Below are 24097 nucleotides of genomic sequence, written 5' to 3'. Positions count from 1 at the left end.
GATCATAACTTGAATAGTTTTCCTCCGATTTTCATGATGTTGAGTTTTATGGATATATTGTAGATGGGGACACATTTTCTTCATTTACACTCTATCTCTAAATGTTGGAGGTTAAGGTCATATGGCTGTCTGAAAAAAAAATAGTCATCTTTTTTATCTTTAGAACCAAAACAAAAATCCAACTTCAGTGAATTTCTCAGCAGTCACATCTTGCCTTTGTGTCCAATGATTGGCTGTGCAAAGCATGTGACATTTCCCAACCAATCAGTGAACAAGAAAGAAAATACTTGGCTACCTCCACCAAAACTAATGGAGAATTCACTGAAGTTGCATTTGATGCTCAGAAAAGTTTTTTTTTTGTCATCTATCTATAATTCCAGTAATCTCTGTGTGTATGTGTGTGTGTATGTGTGTGTGTGTGTCTGTGTGTCTGTGACCGCTGTTTCTCGACAACCACGGGTCCGATATACTTGAAACTTGCCAGGTATATTGCTGGGGACCTGAGGATGTGCCTTTTCAAGGTTTCATATTAATCGGAGAAGTAGTTACCGAGCTATGGCGATTTAGCCGTTCGCCGTTCGCTTTGGCTTTGCGAATGGACCAAACCATTTCATGTAAATAGAGGGGGGGGGGGGGGTTCTACCGTACTCGCAAGCCGTTCGCTTTGGCTTTGCGAATGGACCAAACCATTTCATGTAAATAGAGGGGGGGGGGGTTCTGTGGTCGTTACTGCCACGTGGTTTCAAAGTTTTTTTTTGTTGTTGTTGTTTGCACGCATGTTTTTTTGCACCCACGTACGGGCACGCCCTAGTATATAAGAATCTGATGAAAAATTCGATATTAAATTCAGGAATTATAATTGTTTATTTTTATTTGGGTTTCTCTTTTAAGTGTTGTATAGTTGTGAAATATCTATATGCACGAAAAGTTATACAAAAAAAATAATCATTGGAGCCACAGAAAGACAGTTTATAGCAAAATACATTGCAACTTTTACTTGCACTCGATGGCAGTATACAATTATAGAGATCAGAAGAACACAAGACATGCTGTATGAAGTTGCTCATTTCACGATGACATCCCTGTACCCCCCAGGCTGGAGCCAAATAACTTTCAATAATATAATATAACACTGCACGAGCTACGACGAGGCACTTGTACGTTTAAACATCGCTCTGCGAACAAAACAACAACAAAAAAAATCAGATAACTTCGTCACAACTTAGACTCATCCAGGGATATGAAACTGGTGGGACCGAAAACGACTTGGGGGAAACAACATTTTCCTTAAGCTACAATAAATTTGCAAAGCAGCCGGTGCAGGGACACAGTAGGGAGATGGTGGACAACACTAGTTGGTGTCTCTGATGGATTCTCGGCCGGTGTCACTGACATGGACGGACGGTCGTGCAGACGAGGTTGGATAACTTGGTCGAGACTTGCTTCCAAATGAGCTGAGCTCTTCAACTTAAACTGCCCTGGAGGTTCCCTTGTTCATGTCTCCATGCCCAGAAGTCGCGAACAGCGCGTCCAGGATATCATGGAGGTCTGTGTTGTTCTGACCAATCGTCGATTCCTCAGGCTCGCCATTTCCGGTCGTGTCTTGCCAAGACTTTCGCTCAGGTTTTCCACTCTCTTGGAGAGCGAGTCGCTTTGCCAGCTCCAGTGTGTTGAGGCGATCATCGATGTACGCAGAGAGTTGATCAAGAAGTTGTGCATCGTTTGCTTCTTCCTTTCTAGCTTCTCTCTGCCTTACCACTTTTGCTTCTGGCTGATTCTCTACACCAAATTCACTTGCTTCTGGTTTTCCTTCCTCTTGCTCCAACCCCAAATACTCAGCCAGTTCAGCTAACAGCTCATCTCCATCTTCCTCAGCCACTGTGGTTTGATCTCCATTGCTCTTCCCAGTAAAGTCCTCACCAACTTCATTTTCAACAGTTGTCTTGCTCCCCAAAGCTCTTTCCTCATCTCCATATCTTTCTTCAAGTGTATCAGAATGCTGCAAACCCTTTTGCGACCCACGTCCCAAACTTGCTGCAGAATTCAGATAATATCGCAACATCTCAGGTGTGGCATCTAAAAATTGGTCTTGCTCACCTAAGCCCCGTACATTTGGTGCCACGATCCGTGGAGGACCTGTAACCGGCTCTGCATGGCGCTCCCAGTCCCCGATGGCCGAAGCAAGAGCCGAGAGTGTCTGTGGCACGTATGGCTCCTCCACATTTTCCGCCCGTCGCTTCACCGCCGGGTTGTGCTGCTTCCACATGTCAGGCATCCGTTCACGTGCTCCAACTCTCCATTGGTTCCCTAGGTGCACATTTGCTCTCGCTTTCTCTCTTAGCACCTCAGCACGCTCTTTCTCGCTCATTGCCTCCAGCAACGCGGTGACAAAATCTGCGGAAATTTCTGCTTCCTCCTCCTGCCTGGCTCTATCCATCGCCATCTGTGCCTCCCTTTGGTCCTCCCTCCTGTGCGCCTCCTCCATCGCGGTGCGTAAAGACGCTGCTATTTTGTCCTCCTTCATGTCTTCTTCTTCCTCCTTCTGCTGCTTCTCTCGCAGCTCCTTGACCCAGTGCAGCGCACGAAGCACGTCGGCTGCCTTGTTCTCGTTCCCACGTTCCAGTCCACGGAAGTGTTCAGGACCAAGTCTCCCCAGAGGGAGTGAGAAACAACCACAGCAGAGCATGCTCAGCACGAGGTAAAGAGCCACCTGGTACCCCATGATGGTCTAAGATCTGTGCAAGAGAGAGAGAGGGAGTGGTGTGCAATGAACTCGATAAGACACTTTTAAGAGTTAATAGTTTACATTTAGGATTTCTTCATAAAGTTTCGTGATTCCATGCATTCGTTTATTCATTTATCATGTCCTGAAATCATTCTTCAATATCCCATCCTCCATCACACCGTCTGCGTCATATTGAATTTTCAACGTCATCCTTAACTGGACCCTCTTCTTTATCATCACACATTGTTCCTCTACTTAGCCTGGTGTTGCCTAGCTTAAGATCTTAGGGTCGTGAGTTCGAACCCTTGTCGTGCCGTTAGTGAAATAACACCAGGTGGCTTGACTCAGCTGGTCATCCTCCCGAGATCTACAAAATGAGTACCAGCTTAATGGAAATGTGTGGCACTGCATCAGCAGCACAGCTGTGCTTCCAGAAAAGGATGCAGTCACAGGCTGCATACGAGACAATAATTGTTTTCCTTTCCTCTCATCACATTTGAAAGCCTTCATACATTTAGTCAGGTTCACTATGTAATTTCGTTGGAATTTTTGGGGGATTTGGAAAACTATATATTTTTGGAAACTATATTGTATAGTCAGTCAGAAAACCAATGTTGCTATTTGCACAGACTCCTGTATGGCGGCCATCTTGGATTTTCAAAATTGCCGCCGTAGAACTAATTCTTCTCAATATCTCAGCTTCTAAATAACATAGAGCTTTGATTCTAACGGCTAAACATACATTTTCAAGGGCCCCGAATCCAATGGTAACAAGTTCGATAAGCTCGACATGACCATAGAGCTCCTATGTGGCGGCCATCTTGGATTTTTCAAACTGGCCGCCGTAAAACCGATGTAACTCACCTTCTAAAGAGCACAGAGCTTTGATTCATCATTGAGTAAAGTCATCATCATCCTCATCATCGCTTTCGTTCATCACATCTTGAGAGTCCTCATCATCGCTTTCGTTCATCACATCTTGAGAGTCCTCATCATTTTGGCACTGGATGTCACACTGACAAAGGTCTGTACAAGCCAAGTTGTTTGTTCTGCAGGAGGTTCTGCATCATCACAATGAAGAACAGTCTGTTTTGCACTGACATCTAACCATTTGAATGATGGCCTTGGGGGCTGGAGGCTCCTCAGTTGTGGTTGGTTTCACTTGTCCATCCGTGTCTTTGTAAAAGCCGTTTTGCAGGGGATTCAGCTGAGGATCCTGTTGAGCAATGCTTGCCTGACCCCACACTCTGGCTTGGATATGGACTCTAAGGATGTGCTGCTTGAGAGCTCCAAGAGTAGGAGGAAGCCTGTCACTTTCTGCCATGTGTTTGCAAAAGAGATACCATCGTAGTTCGGGGATACTGTCGATGTGGATGCCATTTGGAGAGTAAGCAGCGCATACAAAGTTAGCTAGTGTGGACAACATGTCCTCCGTCACTTCAGTTGCATCTGAAAGCATTCGCACGGTGTCTATGACATCTTCACTTGCTTTGAGGTAGACATGCAGCCAGGTTGCTTTGCCTATTCGAGAGAACCTCCCAGTGTTGTCTGCCCCTGTGAAAGCATGAAAGGCTGGCAACGCCTTTGCTCTTTCGACCCCTAGAGCTGTCCACAGTGGCTCTATTTGAAGTATTCCAGAGGCCATGGAAATGGATGTATTCCTCAGCAGTAGGTCATAGTTTGCTAAGACTAGTACCAGGACATCTGTGTCGGGAGAGAAGAACACCAACTGCGCATCATGTGGGTTTCGCTGGGATGCCAGCACGGCCTGGTGGATCAACAGGGTGTCAGCTTCTTCATGGTTGTTGTCCTCGAAGAGCAGGTCACTGTTGCTCCTAGTACGCCCTGAAGCAGACGTGATGATCAACTTGATACTGTACTGCATCCTTTCCTTGCCTTCTTTTAGCCCTGGTAGCACTCTTCAGAGAATCGTTTTTGTACGTGTCAAAGACCAGTATGATCTCATCACAATCTTTTGTTAGAGACATGAGTCTGTCATTGAAGCATTCACCCAGATCGTTGACTTTCACTACAGTGGCTGGTTTCTTTATCAGCTTATGCACAAGTACCATCCCATCCACCAGTGCAATCTTCCGACTTGTAGGTTTACTAGATGTGGATGCCATAGTTCTTGTGTCCATTGGATCTTCTTGTAGAACACTTGCAGCTGGTGTCTGCTGCTGATCTTCGGGGTGAATTTCTGCTCTTGCTAACTTGTCGAGGAGATGAATTAACTTCGACTTGTCAGTGCATGGAAGAATTGTCCCATCTGGCAGTATGCCACATTATTTGGCAGTATGCCACAAAGGCCCACAAAGGGCAAAACACTCGCAGTAGAATAGTATTTCTCATTACAGTCAACACAGTCAGGTTCTGTCATGTATGCAGTGCAAATGTTCACCGTTGTATCCCTACACCGGGACCGGGTTGTATCCCTACGCCAGAGCTCGGAAGCCTCGGATGGCGCTGCTGTGAATCGGGCCTTGATCGGCAGAGTGAATAAAACGCGTACGACAATTGATCGCAGTTTGTCGAGATACTTTACATGGCGACGAGGATAAACATCTAGACCATGACATCTTTCGGCCATATCGATGAATTCGACCCTCATGAGGGGGATTTTGACACGTATTCTGAGCGGTTGGCTTTCTACTTCGAGGCGAACGGCATTGCGACCGAAGGCCGGATGAAGGCCGTCTTCCTGTCCGTTTGCGGAGGTGAGACGTTCACACTCGTTAAAAACCTGATTCGGCCTCGGACAATCCAGGAGCTCACGTATGCAGAGCTCAAGGCTGCTTTGAAGGAACATTGCAACCCATCTCCTTCAGTCATCCTGTGTCGGTTTAATTTTTACATGTGCAGACAGCAGCAAGGTCAGTCGATCGCAGACTTCATTGCACACCTCAAAAAACTGTCACATCTGTGTGAGTTTGGGGACACGATCGATGACATGCTTCGTGATTTGCTGGTGGTTGGCATGTCCGATGACCGCACTCGTAGACGCCTGCTTGCTGAGAGAAGACTGACGTTCCAAAATGCCAGAGACACCGCCATTTCCATGGAAAGTGCTGAACGCAACGCTACAAGCATCGGTGCCACTCGCTCATCTGGTACCAGCCCTGCTGTGAATCGGTTGGATCATGTTCAGCCACAACGTTGGAACAAGGCTCCTCGTCAGAAGCCAGTGCAGTCTCAAACCCACAACAACTGTTTTCGGTGCAACGGAAAGCACCCTCCGGAGACGTGTCGGTTCAAAGATGCCACCTGCCATTTCTGTTCGAAAACTGGCCATATTGCTCCAGCTTGCATCACTCGCAAATCGGGAAAAGGAAAAGCTGCTGACAAGATTCATCAGTTTATCGGTTCGGAGGAACCCGAGCTTGACCAGGTGAGCTCTGTTTCCGACAACTCAGAATCGTATGACCTGCTTCATATTGATTCTCACCATAGGCGGGACCCTCTTCTTGCCAATGTTGTCGTCAACAATCGACCATTGCAAATGGAGGTCGACACTGGTGCGGCCGTCTCGCTCATCAGCCATGCTGTTTTCACAAACCTGTGGAGTGATGCTGACCGACCCCATCTGAAACCTACTACCTATGGACTCTCCACCTATACAGGTGAGAAGATTGTTCCCTGCGGTACATGTGATGTCACGGTGGGCTACGATAACCGTGAGTTTCACCTACCCCTGATCGTCATTCCTGGAAAGGGCCCTTCCTTACTCGGCAGGAACTGGTTGAGCATAATTCGACTGAAGTGGGAAAGCATTCATCAACTCCGGGCAGCCAACGTTTCTCCTACCGCAGCATACACACTCAAAAATGTGCTGGATACGTACCCGGATGTCTTCAAGGATGAGCTTGGAACCTTGAAAGGACATACGGCTAAACTCAGGGTTGACCGGGATGCCAATCCTATATTTTGCAGGGCTCGCCCAGTCCCTTTCGCCCTGCGTGAGCGGATTGACAAGGAACTGGATCATCTTGAAAATCTGGGGATCATCGAGCAAATCCAGTATGCCGAATGGGCGGCGCCCATCGTTCCGGTCATAAAATCGGACCAGTCCATCCGCATATGTGGAGATTATAAAATGACCGTGAACAGGTGTTCTTCATTGGATAAATATCCAATCCCGAGGATCGAAGACCTCTATGCTCGTCTCACGGGAGGCAAGACTTTTACGAAACTCGATCTCAAATCCGCCTATCTACAGCTCTGCTTGGACGAGAATTCGAAACAGTATCTTACCATCAACACGCATCGTGGGTTGTATAGGTACCACCGACTTAGTTTTGGAGTGAAATCTGCACCTGGAATTTATCAGCGTGTCATGGACAGTTTGTTTGCCGCCGAACGCAACGTCGTTTGTTACCAGGATGATATTCTGGTTACTGGTCGTACGGACGCGGAACATCTACAGAACCTGGAGAGAGTTCTGAAGAAGATTTCGGACTCCGGCCTACGTTTGCGTCGAGACAAGTGCAAGTTTATGGTGCCATCAGTCACGTACCTGGGTCATACGATTGATGCCGAGGGTCTACACCCGACAGATGAGAAAGTCCGAGCTATCAAGGATGCTCCTTCTCCACGAGATGTGACCGAATTGAAGTCATACCTCGGTTTGCTTCAGTTCTATGGTCGTTACATCCCGAATGTGACCGACGTTTTGGGCCCCCTTTATTGGCTTTTGAGGAAAGGAGTCTCCTGGAGCTGGGGGTCTTCTGAACAATCAGCATTCCAGACCTCTAAGGATCTGCTCAAATCGTCCAATGTTCTCGTTCATTTTGATCCAGAGAAGGATCTTGTGCTGACATGCGATGCCTGTCGGTATGGAGTGGGGAGTGTATTATCGCACGTGATGCCTGATGGTACGGAAAGACCGGTTGCATTTGCATCCAGAACGTTGTCCCCGGCAGAGAAAAACTATTCCCAACTTGACAAGGAAGGATTGGGAATCGTTTTCGGCGTCGGCAAATTTCGCCAGTACCTTCTTGGACATCATTTCACGATTCGCACTGATCACAAGCCGCTGATCAGTCTGTTTGGTTCAACTAAGGCGACATCTGACACACTACCGCCCAGGATCATCCGCTGGTCCCTGTTTCTCGCTGCTTATGACTACACCATATGTTATAAGCCCGGTTCGTCTATCACAAATGCAGATGCCATGAGTCGGTTACCCCTTCCAGAATCCGTTGATTATTCGCCTACACCAGGATCCATTATCGCACTGATGGATCATCTGGAAGATTGTGCTGTCGATTCCGGCCAGATCCGCACTCATACTCGACGAGACCCCGTTCTGTCCAGAACTGTCCAGGCTGTACAGCTTGGATGGCATTTGCTACCTGAGGGTGACCCAGATTTTGCGGCTTTTAAAGCACGTAAAAACGAACTCAGCGTGGAAAATGGTTGCCTACTCTGGGGATGTCGTGTCGTGATCCCGAAAAATCTGCGTTCCAGGGTCATGGATGAAATCCATGACTGTCACCCCGGGATTGTGAAGATGAAGTCACTCGCCAGAAACTATGTGTGGTGGCCGAATCTTGATGCTGATATCGAACATCATGTTCGACATTGTTACCCCTGCCAGAGCACCCGGAATACACCTGCGAAAGCGCCACTGCATCCCTGGGAATGGCCCAGCGAACCGTGGCATCGCCTACATCTCGATTATGCCGGGCCTATTAACGGCAGCATGATTCTAATAATTACGGACGCGCACACAAAATGGATTGATGCCTATGTGACGCGTGGTACTACGTCAGCCATTGTCATCGAAAGACTCAGACGCTGTTTCGCCACTCATGGTCTGCCCAGGATGATCGTGAGTGATAACGGTTCGTGTTTTTCCAGTACCGAGTTTGCCAAGTTCACACGTCGGAACGGCATCAAACATAAGTTTGTCAGCCCACATCACCAGGCTTCAAATGGCTTAGCCGAACGATCCGTGGGAATCATCAAATCCGGATTGCAGAAACTTCAGGAGGGAACCCTGGAAACAAAGCTGTCTCGTCTCCTGTTCAAATACCGCATCACGCCACAATCAACAACCGGTGCAGCTCCGTCTGAGTTATTGATGAAACGACACTTGAGATCGACACTTGACAATCTCAAACCAGACATATCATCAAATGTTTATCAGAGCCAGCTTAATCAAAAGTTGGTGCACGATAAGACGTCCAACAGTCGATGTATCAACATTGGAGATCCAGTGTTTGCCCGAAATTTTGGTGCAGGTGCGACGTGGCTACCGGGAGACATCATCGAGAAGCCAGGTCCACTGTCCAGTGTGATTCGCCTGCAGGACGGCCGCGAAATTCGTCGACATCAGGACCACATAACCTACCGTCACTGTGAGTCGACGGAGCCTGTAGCATCGTCACAGTCAGGACAACAGTTCGACCCGCCACTGCCGGAGATCATCGTGGCCGCTCCAGCCGGCTCGGATTCCCCGAAAACCTCTGCAAACGCTACACCCTTCGTGGAGACCAAAGGAATCACCTCGGACTCTGTATCCACTGGTACACCGCGACCCAAAGGAATCACCTCGGACTCTGTATCCACTGGTACACCGCGACGCTCAATGCGTGAGAGAAAAGCACCCGACCGGTTGAATCTTTGAAGATGTTTTTTTTTTCACGTTGACACATGTTCTATTTTCACGTATTTTCATTATTCTCATAACCGTTTGCACACATATTTTCACATGTTTTGGAAATGTTGCTTTTGAAATGTCAATTCTGGAAATCTAGCACGTATTGCTCTTGGTAATTTTGGACTTAAAGGGGAGGATGTCATGTATGCAGTGCAAATGTTCACCGTTGTATCCCTACACCGGGACCGGGTTGTATCCCTACGCCAGAGCTCGGAAGCCTCGGATGGCGCTGCTGTGAATCGGGCCTTGATCGGCAGAGTGAATAAAACGCGTACGACAATTGATCGCAGTTTGTCGAGATACTTTACAGGTTCAGCATGTCCAGATTTTAGATTTCGTCGGATTGTTTTTGGGATTTAGAAAAATCAAAGCTCCGTCTTATTTAGAAGATGAGATCCTGAGAAACATCAATTTTACGGCGGCCAGTTTGAAAAATCCAAGATGGCCGCCACATAGGAGCTCTATGGTCATGTCTAGCTGATCGAACTTGTTACCATTGGATTCGGGGCCCTTGAAAATGTATGTTTAGCCGTTAGAATCAAAGCTCTATGTTATTTAGAAGCTGAGATATTGAGAAAAATTAGTTCTACGGCGGCAATTTCCAAAATCCAAGATGGCCGCCATACAGGAGTCTGTGCAAATAGCAACATTGGTTTTCTGACTGACTACAATATAGTTTCCAAAAATATATAGTTTTCCAAATCCCCCAAAAATTCCAACGAAACTTTAAATCTGGACATACTGAACCTGACTAATTGCTTCGCTTCCTTGACTCCTTCCTCGTTAAGTCATTCTAAGTTTCACTTCTTTCATTCATTGACCTTTCCCTGTTTTCATTATTCATCAATATCAGAAACTTATTTGTTAGTTTATTAGCAAAGAATTCACGTCATCATTCCTGCATGTTTTTTGTGTGCTTTGAGTATCCCGAGATATCGATCTTTAAAATTTGAGATTTCATGATATCAGGACCGTAGCCCCAGTCATTCCTCACTTTGAGTTTATATCTTTTTATTTGGAACTCTTACAACTCCCTCCCCATTTCCTCATTTTGCTTAGGCGAGAGACAAGGCAATTCCACCTCTTCCTGCATCACCAACGCCCCCCTCCCTCTCTTCCTGCATTACCATCTCCCCACTCCCCCTCCTCCTGCATCACCATCTCCCCCTTCCCCTTCCTCCTGCATCACCATCTCCCCCTTCCCCCTCCTCCTGCATCACATCTCCCCACTCCCCCTCCTCCTGCATCACCATCTCCCCACTCCCCCTCCTCCTGCATCACCATCTCCCCACTCCCCCTCCTCCTGCATCACCATCTCCCCACTCCCCCTCCTCCTGCATTAACATCTCCCCCTTCCTCCTCCTCCTCCTGCATCACCATATCCCCACTCCCCCTCCTACTGCATCACCATCTCCCCACTCCACCTCCTCCTGCATCACCATCTCCCCCACTCCCCCTCCTCCTGCATCACCATCTCCCCCACTCCCCCTCCTCCTGCATCACCATCTCCACGACTCCTCCTCATCCTGCATCACCATCTCCCCCACTCCCCCTACTCCTGCATCACCATCTCCCCCACTCCCCTTCTTCCTGCATCACCATCTCCGCACTCCCCCTCCTCCTGCATCACCATCTCCCCACTCCCCCTCCTCCTGCATCACCACCTTCTCACTCCTCCTCCTCCTGCATCACCATCTCCCTCCTCCCTCTCCTCCTGCATCACCAACTCCCCACTCCCCCTCCCCCTGCATCACCATCTCCCCCACTCCCCCACCTCCTGCATCACCATCTCCCCCACTCCCCCTCCTCCTGCATCACCATCTCCCCCACTCCCCCTCCTTCTGCATCACCATCTCCCCCACTCGCCTTCCTCCTGCGTCACCATCTCCCCCACTCCCCCTCCTCCTGCATCACCATCTCCCCCACACCACTCCTCCTGCATCACCATCTCCCCCGCTCCCCCTCCTCCTGCATCACCATCTCCCCCGCTCCCCCTCCTCCTGCATCACCATCTCTCCCACTCCCCTTCTTCCTGCATCACCATCTCCGCACTCCCCCTCCTCCTCCTCCTGCATCACCATCTCCCCACTCCCCCTCCGCCTGCATCACCACCTTCTCACTCCCCTCCTCCTGCATCACCATCTCCCTCCTCCCTCTCCTCCTGCATCACCAACTCCCCCTCCCTCTCCTCCTGCATCACCAACTCCCCACTCCCCTCCTCCTGCATCACCATCCCCCACTCCTCCTCCTCCTCCTGCATCACCACCTTCTCACTCCCCCTCCTCCTGCATCACCATCCCCCGCCACCCTCTCCTCCTGCATCACCAACTCCCCCTCACTCTCCTCCTGCATCACCAACTCCCCACTCCCCTTCCTCCTGTATCACCATCTCTCCACTCCTCCTCCTCCTGCATCACCATGTCCACACTTCCATTCTCCGACATCACCATCTCCCCCACTCCTCCTCCTCCTGCATCACCATCTCCCCACTCCCCATCCTCTTGCATCACCATCTCCCCACTCCCCGTCCTCCTGCATCACCATCTCCCCACTCCCACTCCTGCATCACCACCTTCTCACTCCCCCTCCTCCTGCATCACCTTCTCCCCCACTCCCCCTCCTCCTGCATCACCATCTCCCCCACTCCCCCTCCTCCTGCATCACCATCTCCCCCACTCCCCCTCCTCCTGCATCACCATCTCCCCCACTCCTCCTCATCCTGCATCACCATCTCCCCCACTCCCCCTACTCCTGCATCACCATCTCCCCCACTCCCCTTCTTCCTGCATCACCATCTCCGCACTCCCCTCCTCCTGCATCACCATCTCCCCACTCCTCCTCCTCCTGCATCACCACCTTCTCACTCCTCCTCCTCCTGCATCACCATCTCCCTCCTCCCTCTCCTCTTGCATCACCAACTGCCCACTCCCCCTCCCCCTGCATCACCATCTCCCCCACTCCCCCTCCTCCTGCATCACCATCTCCCCCACTCCCCCTCCTCCTGCATCACCATCTCCCCCACTCCCCTTCTTCCTGCATCACCATCTCCGCACTCCCCTCCTCCTGCATCACCATCTCCCCACTCCCCCTCCTCCTGCATCACCACCTTCTCACTCCTCCTCCTCCTGCATCACCATCTCCCCACTCGCCTTCTTCCTGCATCACCATCTCCGCACTCCCCCCCCCTCCTGCATCACCATCTCCCCCAATTCCCCTCCTCCTGCATCACCATCTCCCCCACTCCCCTTCCTCCTGAATCACCATCTCTGCACTCCTCCTCCTCCTGCATCACCATCTCCCCACTCCCCATCCTCTTGCATCACCATCTCCCCACTCCCCGTCCTCCTGCATCACCATCTCCCCACTCCCACTCCTGCATCACCACCTTCTCACTCCCCCTCCTCCTGCATCACCTTCTCCCCCACTCCCCCTCCTCCTGCATCACCATCTCCCCCACTCCCCCTCCTCCTGCATCACCATCTCCCCCACTCCCCCTCCTCCTGCATCACCATCTCCCCCACTCCCCCTCCTCCTGCATCACCATCTCCCCACTCTCCCTCCTCCTGCATCACCATCTCCCCCACTCCCCCACCTCCTGCATCACCATCTCCCCCACTCCCCCTCCTCCTGCATCACCATCTCCCCCAATTCCCCTCCTCCTGCATCACCATCTCCCCCACTCCCCTTCCTCCTGAATCACCATCTCTGCACTCCCCCTCCTCCTGCATCATCATCTCCCCCACTCGCCCTCCTCCTGCATCACCATCTCCCCCACTCCCCATCCTCCTGCATCACCATCTCCCCCACTCCCCCTCCTCCTGCATCACCATGTCACCCACTCCCCTTCTCCTGCATCACCATCTCCCCCACTCCCCCTCCTCCTGCATCACCATCTCCCCCACTCCATCTCCTCCTGCATCACCATCGTCCCCACTCCCCCTCCTCCTGCATCACCATCTCCCCACTCCCCCTCCTCCTGTATCACCATCTCCACCCACTCCCCCACCTCCTGCATCACCATCTCCCCCACTCCCCCTCCTCCTGCATCACCATCTCCCCCACTCCCCTTCCTCCTGAATCACCATCTCTGCACTCCCCCTCCTCCTGCATCATCATCTCCCCCACTCCCCCTCCTCCTGCATCACCATGTCCCGCACTCCTCCTCCTCCTGCATCACCATCTCCCCCACTCCCCCTCCTCCTGCATCACCATCTCCCCCACTCCCCCTCCTCCTGCATCACCATCTCCCCCACTCCCCCTCCTCCTGCATCACCATCTCCCGCACTCCCCCTCCATCACCATCTCCCCCACTCCCCCTCCTCCTGCATCATCATCTCCCCCACTCCCCCTCCTCCTGCATCACCATGTCCCCCACTCCCCCTCCTCCTGCATCACCATCTCCCCCACTCCCCCTCCTCCTGCATCACCATCTCCCCCACTCCTCCTGCATCACCATCTCCCCCACTCCCCCTCCTCCTGCATCACCATCTCCCCCACTCCACCTCCTCCTGCATCACCATCGTCCCCACTCCCCCTCCTCCTGCATCACCATCTCCCCCACTCCCCCTCCTCCTGCATCACCATCTCCCCACTCCCCCTCCTCCTGCATCACCATCTCCCCCACTCCACCTCCTCCTGCATCACCATCGTCCCCACTCCCCCTCCTCCTGCATCACCATCTCCCCCACTCCCCCTCCTACTGCATCACCATCTCCGCACTCCGCCTCCTCCTCCTGAATCACCATCTCCCCCACTCCTCCTCCTCCTCCTGTATCACCATCTCCCCCACTCCTCCTCCTGTATCACCATCTCCCCCACTCCTCCTCCTACTGCATCACCATCTCCCCACTCCCCCTCCTCCTGCATCACCATCTCCTTATAGTGACGCTTGTAGTGACGCACGAGGCGAGAGGCAGGAATAGCACATGTACTCCCTACGGCGCTCTCTCGGAGTTTTGGTGGGGGTGGTTGGAGATGGGTTGACGGCGGATGGGGGGGGGTGGGGGGAGGAGGAGGGAGAGGGAGGATTGGGCAGTACATTGAACCGATGGATTAGGGATAAGGAAAGGGGGTTTGGGTGTTGCGATTTCACGTGAAGAATATTTGGGGCAATTCCTTTGTGTTTGTTTCCTTTTTCAGATGTCCCTCGAGTTACGAAACGCCTGGCGTTGGCTTCACGCTTGATGTGGCTGGTTTAAGATCTTCGGGTCTTGATTTCAGGGTCCTTCGGGTCCTTCGGGTCCTGATTTCAAGCCCCTCTCGTTTTGTTGAATTAACACCAAGGGGGTTGGTTGACTCAGCCTGTCATCCTTCCGAGGTCTGCAAAATGGGTACCACCTCACGGAGGTAACAAAAGCCATTCAAATACCCAGTGTCGGAGTGGCGATCCCATCCAGGATTGTATCCCAAAGCCAAGGAAAAATTGCCGCCTTTTTCTTCTCCATTTTCGATCCATCCGATTCATCAAAAAGCACAATGAACCCTCATCTCGTGATCCATTCACGGATAAACACGCGTTGATGAGCTTGTTTGTGGATATATTACAAGCTTGTACCCGCACATAAATGTTTCGAGAGGTCTTTGAGACCTCTCCTGATCTATAACCGCTCAGTGGTGGCCCAATGGCGCTGTAAAGCCATTATACGTGTGCACACGACAGATGTGAAATGGACGCATCAAGAAGTGTTGCAATCGATGCACCGAAGATCCATTGTGTTGCGAGTCCTTTGTCTCGCTCGCGCCTCCATTTGGACGCCGATTTGATTTGATTCGATTCGATTCGAGATTGCTTGTTGCGACCTCATTAAATGGCGATCTGACAATCCGCCCCCGTTGCTTGCACCTGCCGTCATCGCGCACGGACCCCGTACTCCTGCATCTTATCGGGTAGTTATCTCGGGCGCACTCCAAAGTGGACCCGGGTATCGGAACAACGCGATTATCATAATTACAGGGACATTGTGCGCGAATGACGTGAATGACGTTCATGGTGACGTGCTCGCATCAGCAGGAACACGGATTAGCTTTCCGAGCGCTCCAGAATCGTTTGAGGTTTTGTTGAAAGAAATATCAATCGATATAAAGGGGAAAAAATCGAACAGGTAAACCTTGTGAATAATATTGCAGACAGGTGTGAGTAAAAAGTCTTTCAGTTGGCCTACCTGGCAGAGGAAGGTTACACCTGGCAGAGAGAGGAGCGCAGACAGCAGGTGTGTCGTCGAGAGTTGCGTGAGCACAGTCAGCGCAGCCCCGTCTCTTCGCACCTCGTTCCAGCACCGTGGACAGCGCTCGGACGCGCCTCCTGTTAACGTCGGCCGCCGATGACGTCAAGCTGGTACGCGTGACGCACACAGGCTTCCCCATCCCCGCCCGGCGCTGCGGCGGGGGTTGAGCGGTCGTGGGGTCTGCTGCCCGGGGGGATACAGGGAGGGCGGGTGCTGCTTCCTGCTTTTAAAACGAATCCTTCGCCCATCGATTAATTTACGTGACGTGGGGAACACAATGATCCATTGATCGTTTGATCGCCGTCGTCCCCGGAGCGTTTTGGCGGAACACCCGGCATCCCCGACATAACAAGCGGTCGATAGAACCTCGAGCGTAATACGACCCAATGGCGACCATAGCGTGGGCGCGACGTTCCGATGGAGCGAACATTCATGGAATACCGTTAGGATCGTCGATTCCCCAATCAACGTCGCTCTCATCAGTAAAAGTTTATTATTGAGTGATTCTCGTGTTCGTGACTGTCTGTGTCTGTGACGTGCGCAATCGAACGGTCGCGCAGCACACCGAGCCCAGTGCACGCTCCGGGGGTTCCATCGCTCTGTCGGTTCGGAGATCCATCAACGTCACATATCAAGCGCACGCAATTCGTGACTAAATCCATCATGATTCACACGTCGTAAAATGATCAGTTTTTGAAATTAGACTTTACCTTCCCTTCATTACTCCCGCCAGGGAGCAATACATTCGATCGTGTCCGTCCGTGTGTGTTCGTATGTTCGTGTGTGTGTGTGTGTGTGTGTGTGTGTGTGTGTGTTCGTATGTTCGTGTGTTCGTGAACAAGATATCTGGAAAAGTTCTGAACGGATTTGGATGAAAGTTGGTGGAATGATTGCCCTTGGGATAAGGAAGAATTGATTAGTTTTTGGTGAAGCTCAGGATATTATTCCGGATCCAGGATTTTTTTCTTCTGTTTTACTGCATTGAAGCTTTTATTCTTATTCTTAAATGATGTTTTTCTCCTCTAATTCCGAGATATATCAAAATAAATTCTCTGAAAGTTAGGGCCTACTTTCTTTTTCATTTATTGTTTTGGGGAGAGGGAATGTTAAACAAAACGTATTATTCCAACTTGACCCACGGCGGGAGTATGCGCGCTACTGAGTGGCGTTCTAGTTTATTAAAGCGTCTTCCCAAAATGACACGTTAACTGCATTTAAACCCGCGACCATATCAAGGCAATCTCCTTGGAATCGGGGAAGCCCCAGTGATCCCCCCTTTCACTCCCTCGCCGCCCATCCTGCGTCTTTGCGTGGGAGGACCATCCATCCGTCCCTCCAACCCCACCTCGCCCCCCTCCCTCCTCCACACACGTGACGAGCAGCGGGTGAGGCGGCGCGCGCGGGGTCATCTCCATAATCACCACGGATGGTTTGACCACACCGGTTCCTACTTGGAGCGAATGTCGGCGCAGAGTTGATTCACCACGATGGGATTGATCGCGACACCTTGCGTCTCACGCTTCGTCAGGATGATATCGTCCACCCTGAGCGGATCGATGCTTACGTCACGCACGCGGCATCGTCAATCGCAAACATAGACGAGTCCACGACAGTGTTTTTCCATTCCCGGTTTGCCGCGCACCATCGTCATCGATTAATAGAACCTGCTTCCCGAGCTCGGAATTTGCTGAATCTGTTCCCCGAAACGGTGTAATCCGCACTTGGTGCAATTGGTTGTTTTTTTCATTGATCCAATATGGATGCCAGACCACGTGACCAATGACGTTATCTTTATCAAACCATATTTCCCATGGGTAGATCATCAATTAGTTGAATTTTCGCATTGATCAGTTTAGCGGTTTCAGAGATTTTCCCCTTTGATCCAATATGGCTGCCACACCACGTGACCAATGACGTTATCTTTATCAAACCATATTTCCCATGGGTAGATCATCAATTAGTTGAATTTTCGCATTGATCGGTTTAGCGGTTTCAGATATTTTTTCCCTTTGATCCAATATGGCTGCCACACCACGTGACCAATGACGTTATCTTTATCAAACCATATTTCCCATGGGTAGATCATCAATTAGTTGAATTTTCGCATTGATCGGTTTAGCGGTTTCAGAAATTTTTTCCCTTTGATCCAATATGGCTGCCACACCACGTGACCAATGACGTTATCTTTATCAAACCATATTTCCCATGGGTAGATCATCAATTAGTTGAATTTTCGCATTGATCGGTTTAACAGTTTCAGAGGTTTTTCCCTTTGATCCAATATGGCTGCCAGACCACGTGACCGATGACATCATAAATTTACATTCTCCAATATAATTGTTGCGTACATCACGCTCAATAAATTTCAAACTGATCGGACTAAGCATTGTAATTGTCGAATTATGACATTGTGGCGGACACAAAAGCCCACTGGCGTGGTGACATCATTCCACGCACCGAGTGGGCGGTGGCCACGCCCGAGGGGTAGGCGTGGCCTCATGATATACCCCGGGCGACCAGCCCGGACCGGAGGAGTTTAGTGTTACAGTGTAGTCTTACAATAAAGACGTTTATATGTTACCGCTTGTCCGCTTCCTCCTTGCTCACAAGCAGCGCGCGTAACGCCGCGCTTTACTGGTGACCCTCGACGTTGGATCTGCCGGAGCGATCCTTCCACACGCGACGCCATCGCCATGGCCGCCTTCGTCAAACTTCCGGAATTTTGGGAGGCTCAGGCCGAAGTCTGGTTCGTCCAGGCCGAAGCCCAATTTCAGCTTCGGCACCTCACCGGCGATGACACGCGCTACTGCCACGTCGTCGCCTCCCTCGGGCCCGGCACGGCCGCTCGAGTTGTGTCCGTCCTTCGCCACCCACCGGACGGCCACAAGTACGAGGCACTCAAGCGGCTACTCCTAGCCACGTTCAGCCTCACGGACGACGCACGGGCCGACCGCCTCCTGGATCTCCCCGAGCTCGGTGAGACGCGCCCGTCGGTCCGAATGGACCATATGCTGTCACTGTTGGGCGACGAAGCCCCCGGTTCGCTATTCCGGGCGCTTTTCCGTCGCCAACTTCCAGCGCAGGTTCGCCTCGCGTTGGCCGGGACCGGGCTAACGGAACCCCGAGCATTGGCGGCCGAGGCGGACAAGTACTTCGCCGCTTCGGACACGCGGGCGAGCGTTGGCGTGGCCGTCACGGCCTTCGACGCTGATGTTCCACAGCATCATCTTCTACAGCACGCTGATGTTCCACAGCATCATCTTCTACAGCACGCTGATGTTCCACAGCATCATCTTCTACAGCACGCTGATGTTCCACAGCATCATCTTCTACAGCACGCTGTGGTTCAGCAGCATGCTGATACGCACCTCGTGAACGCCGCCACGCCCCGCCCACCGCCGCGGCGAAAACCGCCACCGCGGGGAAACCCATCGACTCCACCGGCCTGGCGGAGCCAGCCGCACTCCTCCAGCTCCACCACCTGGTGCTGGTTCCACGCCAAGTTCGGCCACGAAGCTCGGCGGTGTCATCCGCCGTGCTCCTTCAACGGGTCGGGAAACGCCCGGGCCGGCGCTCAATTGTGGCGATGAGCGCCGGCCGTTCGAGCAGCCTGCTGTTCATAACGGACACCTTCTCCGGGCGCCGTTACCTGTGCGACACGGGAGCACAGGTGAGTGTCATTCCCGCCGGCACGTCAGACAAGCACGCCGCGGGTGGGGGCCCCGCGCTGCTTGCCGCGAACGGGACGCCCATCCGTACGTACGGAAAACGCTGCCTCTCTCTGCGGTTTGGAGGGCAGGTTTTCCGATGGACGTTCGTCACCGCCGACGTGCCCATGGCACTGCTTGGCGCGGACTTCCTGTGCGCTAATGGGCTCCTGGTCGACGTCAAGCGCAGACGGCTTGTCCAGGCCGAGACGTTCAGCTCGCTCGCATGTGCGTTGCCCAGCTCAACGAGCGGCTTGCCAAGCGGCTTGCCGAACGATTCGGTTCCGGCCACGTTGGTCTGTACGCTTCCGGCAGCGGACGCATTCACCCGCCTCCTCGCCGGCTTCCCGGCCCTCACGCGGCCCACCTTCTCGGCGGGGGCCGTCAAGCACGGGGTGGCCCATCACATCCCCACCGTCGGGCCACCGGTCTACGCCCGGGCACGCCGCCTCGAGCCGACGAAGCTGGCGGTGGCAAAAGCGGAGTTCGCTACCCTGGAGCGACTCGGCATCGTTCGGCGCTCAGAGAGCGCTTGGGCGTCGCCGCTGCACATCGTGCCGAAGCCCGGCGGGGGATGGCGACCGTGCGGGGACTATCGCCGTCTCAATGACGCCACGACTCCCGACCGCTACCCCGTCCCCCACATTCAGGACTTTTCCGCCCGTTTGGCGGGCAGGTCCTTCTTCTCGAAGGTGGACCTCATACGCGGCTACCATCAGGTCCCCGTCAGGCCGGAGGACGTCCCGAAGACGGCGGTCATCACGCCATTCGGACTCTTCGAGTTCCTGCGCATGCCCTTCGGTCTGAAGAATGCGGCTCAGGCGTTCCAGCGACTGATGGACAGCGTCCTGCGCGACTTGGATTTTGTCTACGTCTACCTGGACGATATCCTCGTTGCCAGCGCGTCCCGCGAAGAGCACCTACGCCACCTCCGCACGCTCTTCGAACGCCTGGGCCAGCATGGCCTGATTGTGAACCCCGCAAAGTGCCGGTTCGGCGCCGCCACAATCGATTTTCTGGGGCACCGTGTCACCAGGCACGGCGCCGTCCCCCTGCCGGCCAAGGTGGAGGCGGTGAAGGGGTTTCCGCGCCCCCGCACGATCAGAGGGCTGCAGGAGTTCCTGGGCATGGTGAACTTTTACCATCGGTTCCTGCCCCGTATCGCCCAGCTCCTGCGCCCCCTGCACGAAGCTCTCCGAGGTAAGCCGGGCAAAGGCGACGTTACCTGGACCGAGCAGATGGACACGGCGTTCACGGGCGCGAAGCTCGCCTTGGCTAACGCCACCATGCTCGCGCACCCGGCGCCCGATGCACCGATCGCCCTCACCACCGATGCCTCGGACTACGCGGTGGGCGCGGTGCACGAGCAATGGGTGCGTGGAGCTTGGCAACCGCTGGCGTTCTTTAGCCGGCAGCTTCGCCCGCCCGAACGCCGTTACAGTACCTTCGACCGCGAGTTGCTCGGACTTCACTTGGCGGTCAGGCACTTCCGCCATCTGCTCGAGGGCCGGGCGTTCACTGCCTTCGTCGACCACAAGCCGCTGATCTTCGCGATGGGCAAGGTCACCGAGCCGTGGTCGGCCCGGCAGCAGCGTCACCTCTCGGCCGTGTCCGAGTACACGACGGACATCCAGCACGTCGCGGGGAAGGACAACCCGGTGGCGGATTGCTTTTCCCGGGCCGTCGCCCACGCAGTCCACCTCGGCATCGACTATGCCCGGATGGCAGCGGACCAGGCCGCTGACCCCGACGTCCAGGCCTTGCGGACCGCCGTCACGGGCCTCCGCGTCACCGAGGTGCCGTTCGACGGCGCGGGCGCGGCTCTCTTGTGCGACGTCTCCCTCGGGCGTCCTCGCCCCATTGTGCCCGCGGGCTGGCAGCGCCAGGTGTTTGACGCCATCCACGGCCTGTCCCACCCGGGCGCGAGGGCCTCCCAAAGGCTGATCGCCGACAAGTTTGTCTGGCATGGCCTCCGGAAGGCCGTCCGCGGCTGGGCCAGGACGTGCCTCGCGTGCCAGCGCGCCAAGGTGCACCGGCACACCCAGGCCCCGTTGGCCCCGTTCACGGTGCCGGAACGCCGGTTTGACCACGTCCACGTGGACCTGGTGGGACCTCTGCCCCCCTCGCGGGGTTTCACCTACGTCCTCACCATGGTGGACCGCACCACCCGGTGGCCGGAGGCCGTGCCCTTGGCGTCGACAACGGCGGCCGATGTCGCGCAGGCTTTCATCGCCACCTGGGTCGCCCGGTTCGGCGCCCCCTCAGACATCTCATCCGACCGCGGCCCCCAGTTCACCTCGGAGCTCTGGGGGGCGGTTGCGCAGGGGCTCGGGGTCCGGCTGCACCGAACCACGGCCTACCACCCCCAGGCTAACGGCCTGTGTGAGCGATTTCACCGCTCATTGAAGGCCGCGCTCCGGGCCACCCTCCGCGACGGCGGCTGGGTCGACAGGCTCCCCTGGGTCCTGCTGGGCCTCCGGACGGCGCCCAAGGAGGACCTGCGCGCATCCGCGGCGGAGTTGGTCTTCGGGCAACCGCTGCGGGTGCCGGGCGAGTTCCTCCCCGACTCCACGGCACCATGGTCCGCGGCACAGCAGCGCTCCGCTCTGCAAGAGACCGCCCAGAGGTTCGCCCCGGTGCCAACGGCATGCCACGGGCACCCACCGACGCACGTCGCCCCGGAGCTTCGCACGGCGGAGTACGTCTTCGTCCGCCACGATGCCCATCGGACACCACTGCGGCCCCCGTACGACGGGCCTTTCCGCGTGCTGGAGACCGGGGCGAAGCACTTCACCCTGGACATCGGCGGTACTCCTGACCGCGTTTCGGTAGACCGCCTCAAGCCGGCCCACCTCGATGTGGACCATCCACCGCCAGTGGCCCGACCCCCATGTCGGGGCCGCCCTCCTGCGGGCGGACCCCCGGCACCGCCCAGCCCCGCCGCCACGGCGCCCCCCGGTCCTGCACCCATCCCAGGGGCAGCCAGGGGCATCCCACCTGGTATCCCTGCACCCCGGACGCCGCCGATCGCCAGGGGGCGCTTCGGCCGGGTCATTCGTCTGCCCCGCAAACTGGCCCTCCAGGTGCGCGGGAATTCTGGGGGGGCGCGTGTGGCGGACACAAAAGCCCACTGACGTGGTGACATCATTCCACGCACCGAGTGGGCGGTGGCCACGCCCGAGGGGTAGGCGTGGCCTCATGATATACCCCGGGCGACCAGCCCGGAGGAGTTTAGTGTTACAGTGTAGTCTTACAATAAAGACGTTTATATGTTACCGCTTGTCCGCTTCCTCCTTGCTCACAAGCAGCGCGCGTAACGCCGCGCTTTAACATCATCGTTAACAACACTTATTCCCCAGTTCTTTACAATGAGCCCCGTTAAAATTGTTTTTTGCATGGAGCGGTTTCGGAGATATAGAGGTGCAACGTTCTTCAATTTTCCCAAGATGGCGCCTGTACCACCTGACCTATGACGTCATAATTATCATTAAAAAGTCTACAGCAAGAGGCGCTCTGGTGAAAATTTTGTGTCAGTTGCAGATAATAAACATAGGGGCAATACCCCTGGCGCTCACCTGGTGGAATAAACTGTATACTACACTGATTAAAGGTATTTTAAACCAATTTCAATGGTTGCTAGAAGACAGGGCAGCATGTAGAATCATACTAACATAATCATAAGACTTTAAGCAGACAAACAAAAAAAATAACTATTTTGGGGGAACCCCCCCCCCCCCCACCTCCCCTTATGCAGTATACATCCTCAGACCCCAATTTTTCTAATGCTTTGAACAAATTTCGGTACATCACGGGTGATGAAGGTTGTGGTGAAGTTTCATCGAAATTGTGTTTGTAGTTTCAGAGGAAAAAGCAAATACCTATTTTGGGAGGGGGAGGGGGGGGGGGGGGGGGTCAAACCTGGATCCACTTTAACCCCTTATACCCCGATTTTTCTTTAATACCGCAAACAAACTTTAGTCACAACAATATCATTTGTGCCAAATTTGATCACAATCCCATCAGCGGTTTCGGAGAAGGAGCTGGAAGTGTTTATGGACGGACTGATAGTGATGACGCACCATCGCATAAGCTCCCCTGAACTTCGTTCCAGGTGAGCTAAAAAATCATACTGATCGAATTAAGCATCGTCCTTGTCGAATTATGACGTCATAATGAAGGCACCGATGACATCATTATTAACATATTTTATTCCCCATGGGGAGTACTTCACAATGAGCCACGTTTCAATTTTTATGCCTCCGCCCCTGAAGGTGGCCGGACGCATTGTTTTTGGGTTGTCTGTCTGTCCGGGCTAAACCTCGTTTTTCTCAGCAACCACATGTCCGATTGAGACGAAACTTTCAGGGTGGAGTGACACCCATGCAGAATGTTTTTATAATTGTGACGTCATAGGTCACGTGGTATGGCAGTCATCTTGGATTAAATGCAAAAAAAAAAATTATTTCTCGGAAACCACTGAATGGAGAAATTTTAAACGAGGCACATTGTCAAGTACTCCCAATGGGGAACAAAAGCATGATAATGATGACATAGGTGAAGTGGTATACCAGCCAAAAATGTTTTAATCAAATTCCTTATCCTAAAATTCTGAAATTGTATGCACATGATCTATGACGCATTTGTATTGAAACATTAAATTTATGACATCATAGGTCACATGGTTTGGCAGCCATATTGGATTGAAGGGAAATATTAAATAATTATATCTCTGAAACCACTCACCCTATCAATGCAAAAATTTACAAATATCATCTAACAC

At 53.2% G+C, this 24097-nt stretch overlaps 1 protein-coding gene across 1 annotated transcript; it reads right to left on the bottom strand.

The window, feature by feature from the left end:
* Positions 1-963: 963 nt before the first annotated feature.
* LOC137432470 (uncharacterized) lies at positions 964-15765 on the bottom strand. Its single transcript, XM_068124433.2, has 2 exons — positions 15548-15765; positions 964-2735 (listed from the first exon to the last, which is right to left on the bottom strand). The coding sequence occupies exon 2, from the start codon at positions 2720-2722 to the stop codon at positions 1469-1471; it is 1254 nt and encodes a 417-aa protein (XP_067980534.2). The 5' UTR covers positions 2723-2735; positions 15548-15765; the 3' UTR covers positions 964-1468.
* Positions 15766-24097: the final 8332 nt, after the last annotated feature.

This window comes from Myxine glutinosa, chromosome 8 (assembly GCF_964187855.1).
Source record: "Myxine glutinosa chromosome 8, kmMyxGlut1.1, whole genome shotgun sequence".
NCBI lineage: Eukaryota > Metazoa > Chordata > Myxini > Myxiniformes > Myxinidae > Myxine > Myxine glutinosa.
The sequence above is the reverse complement of the archived record's forward strand: the minus strand, read 5'-3'. Positions and strand labels throughout refer to the sequence as shown.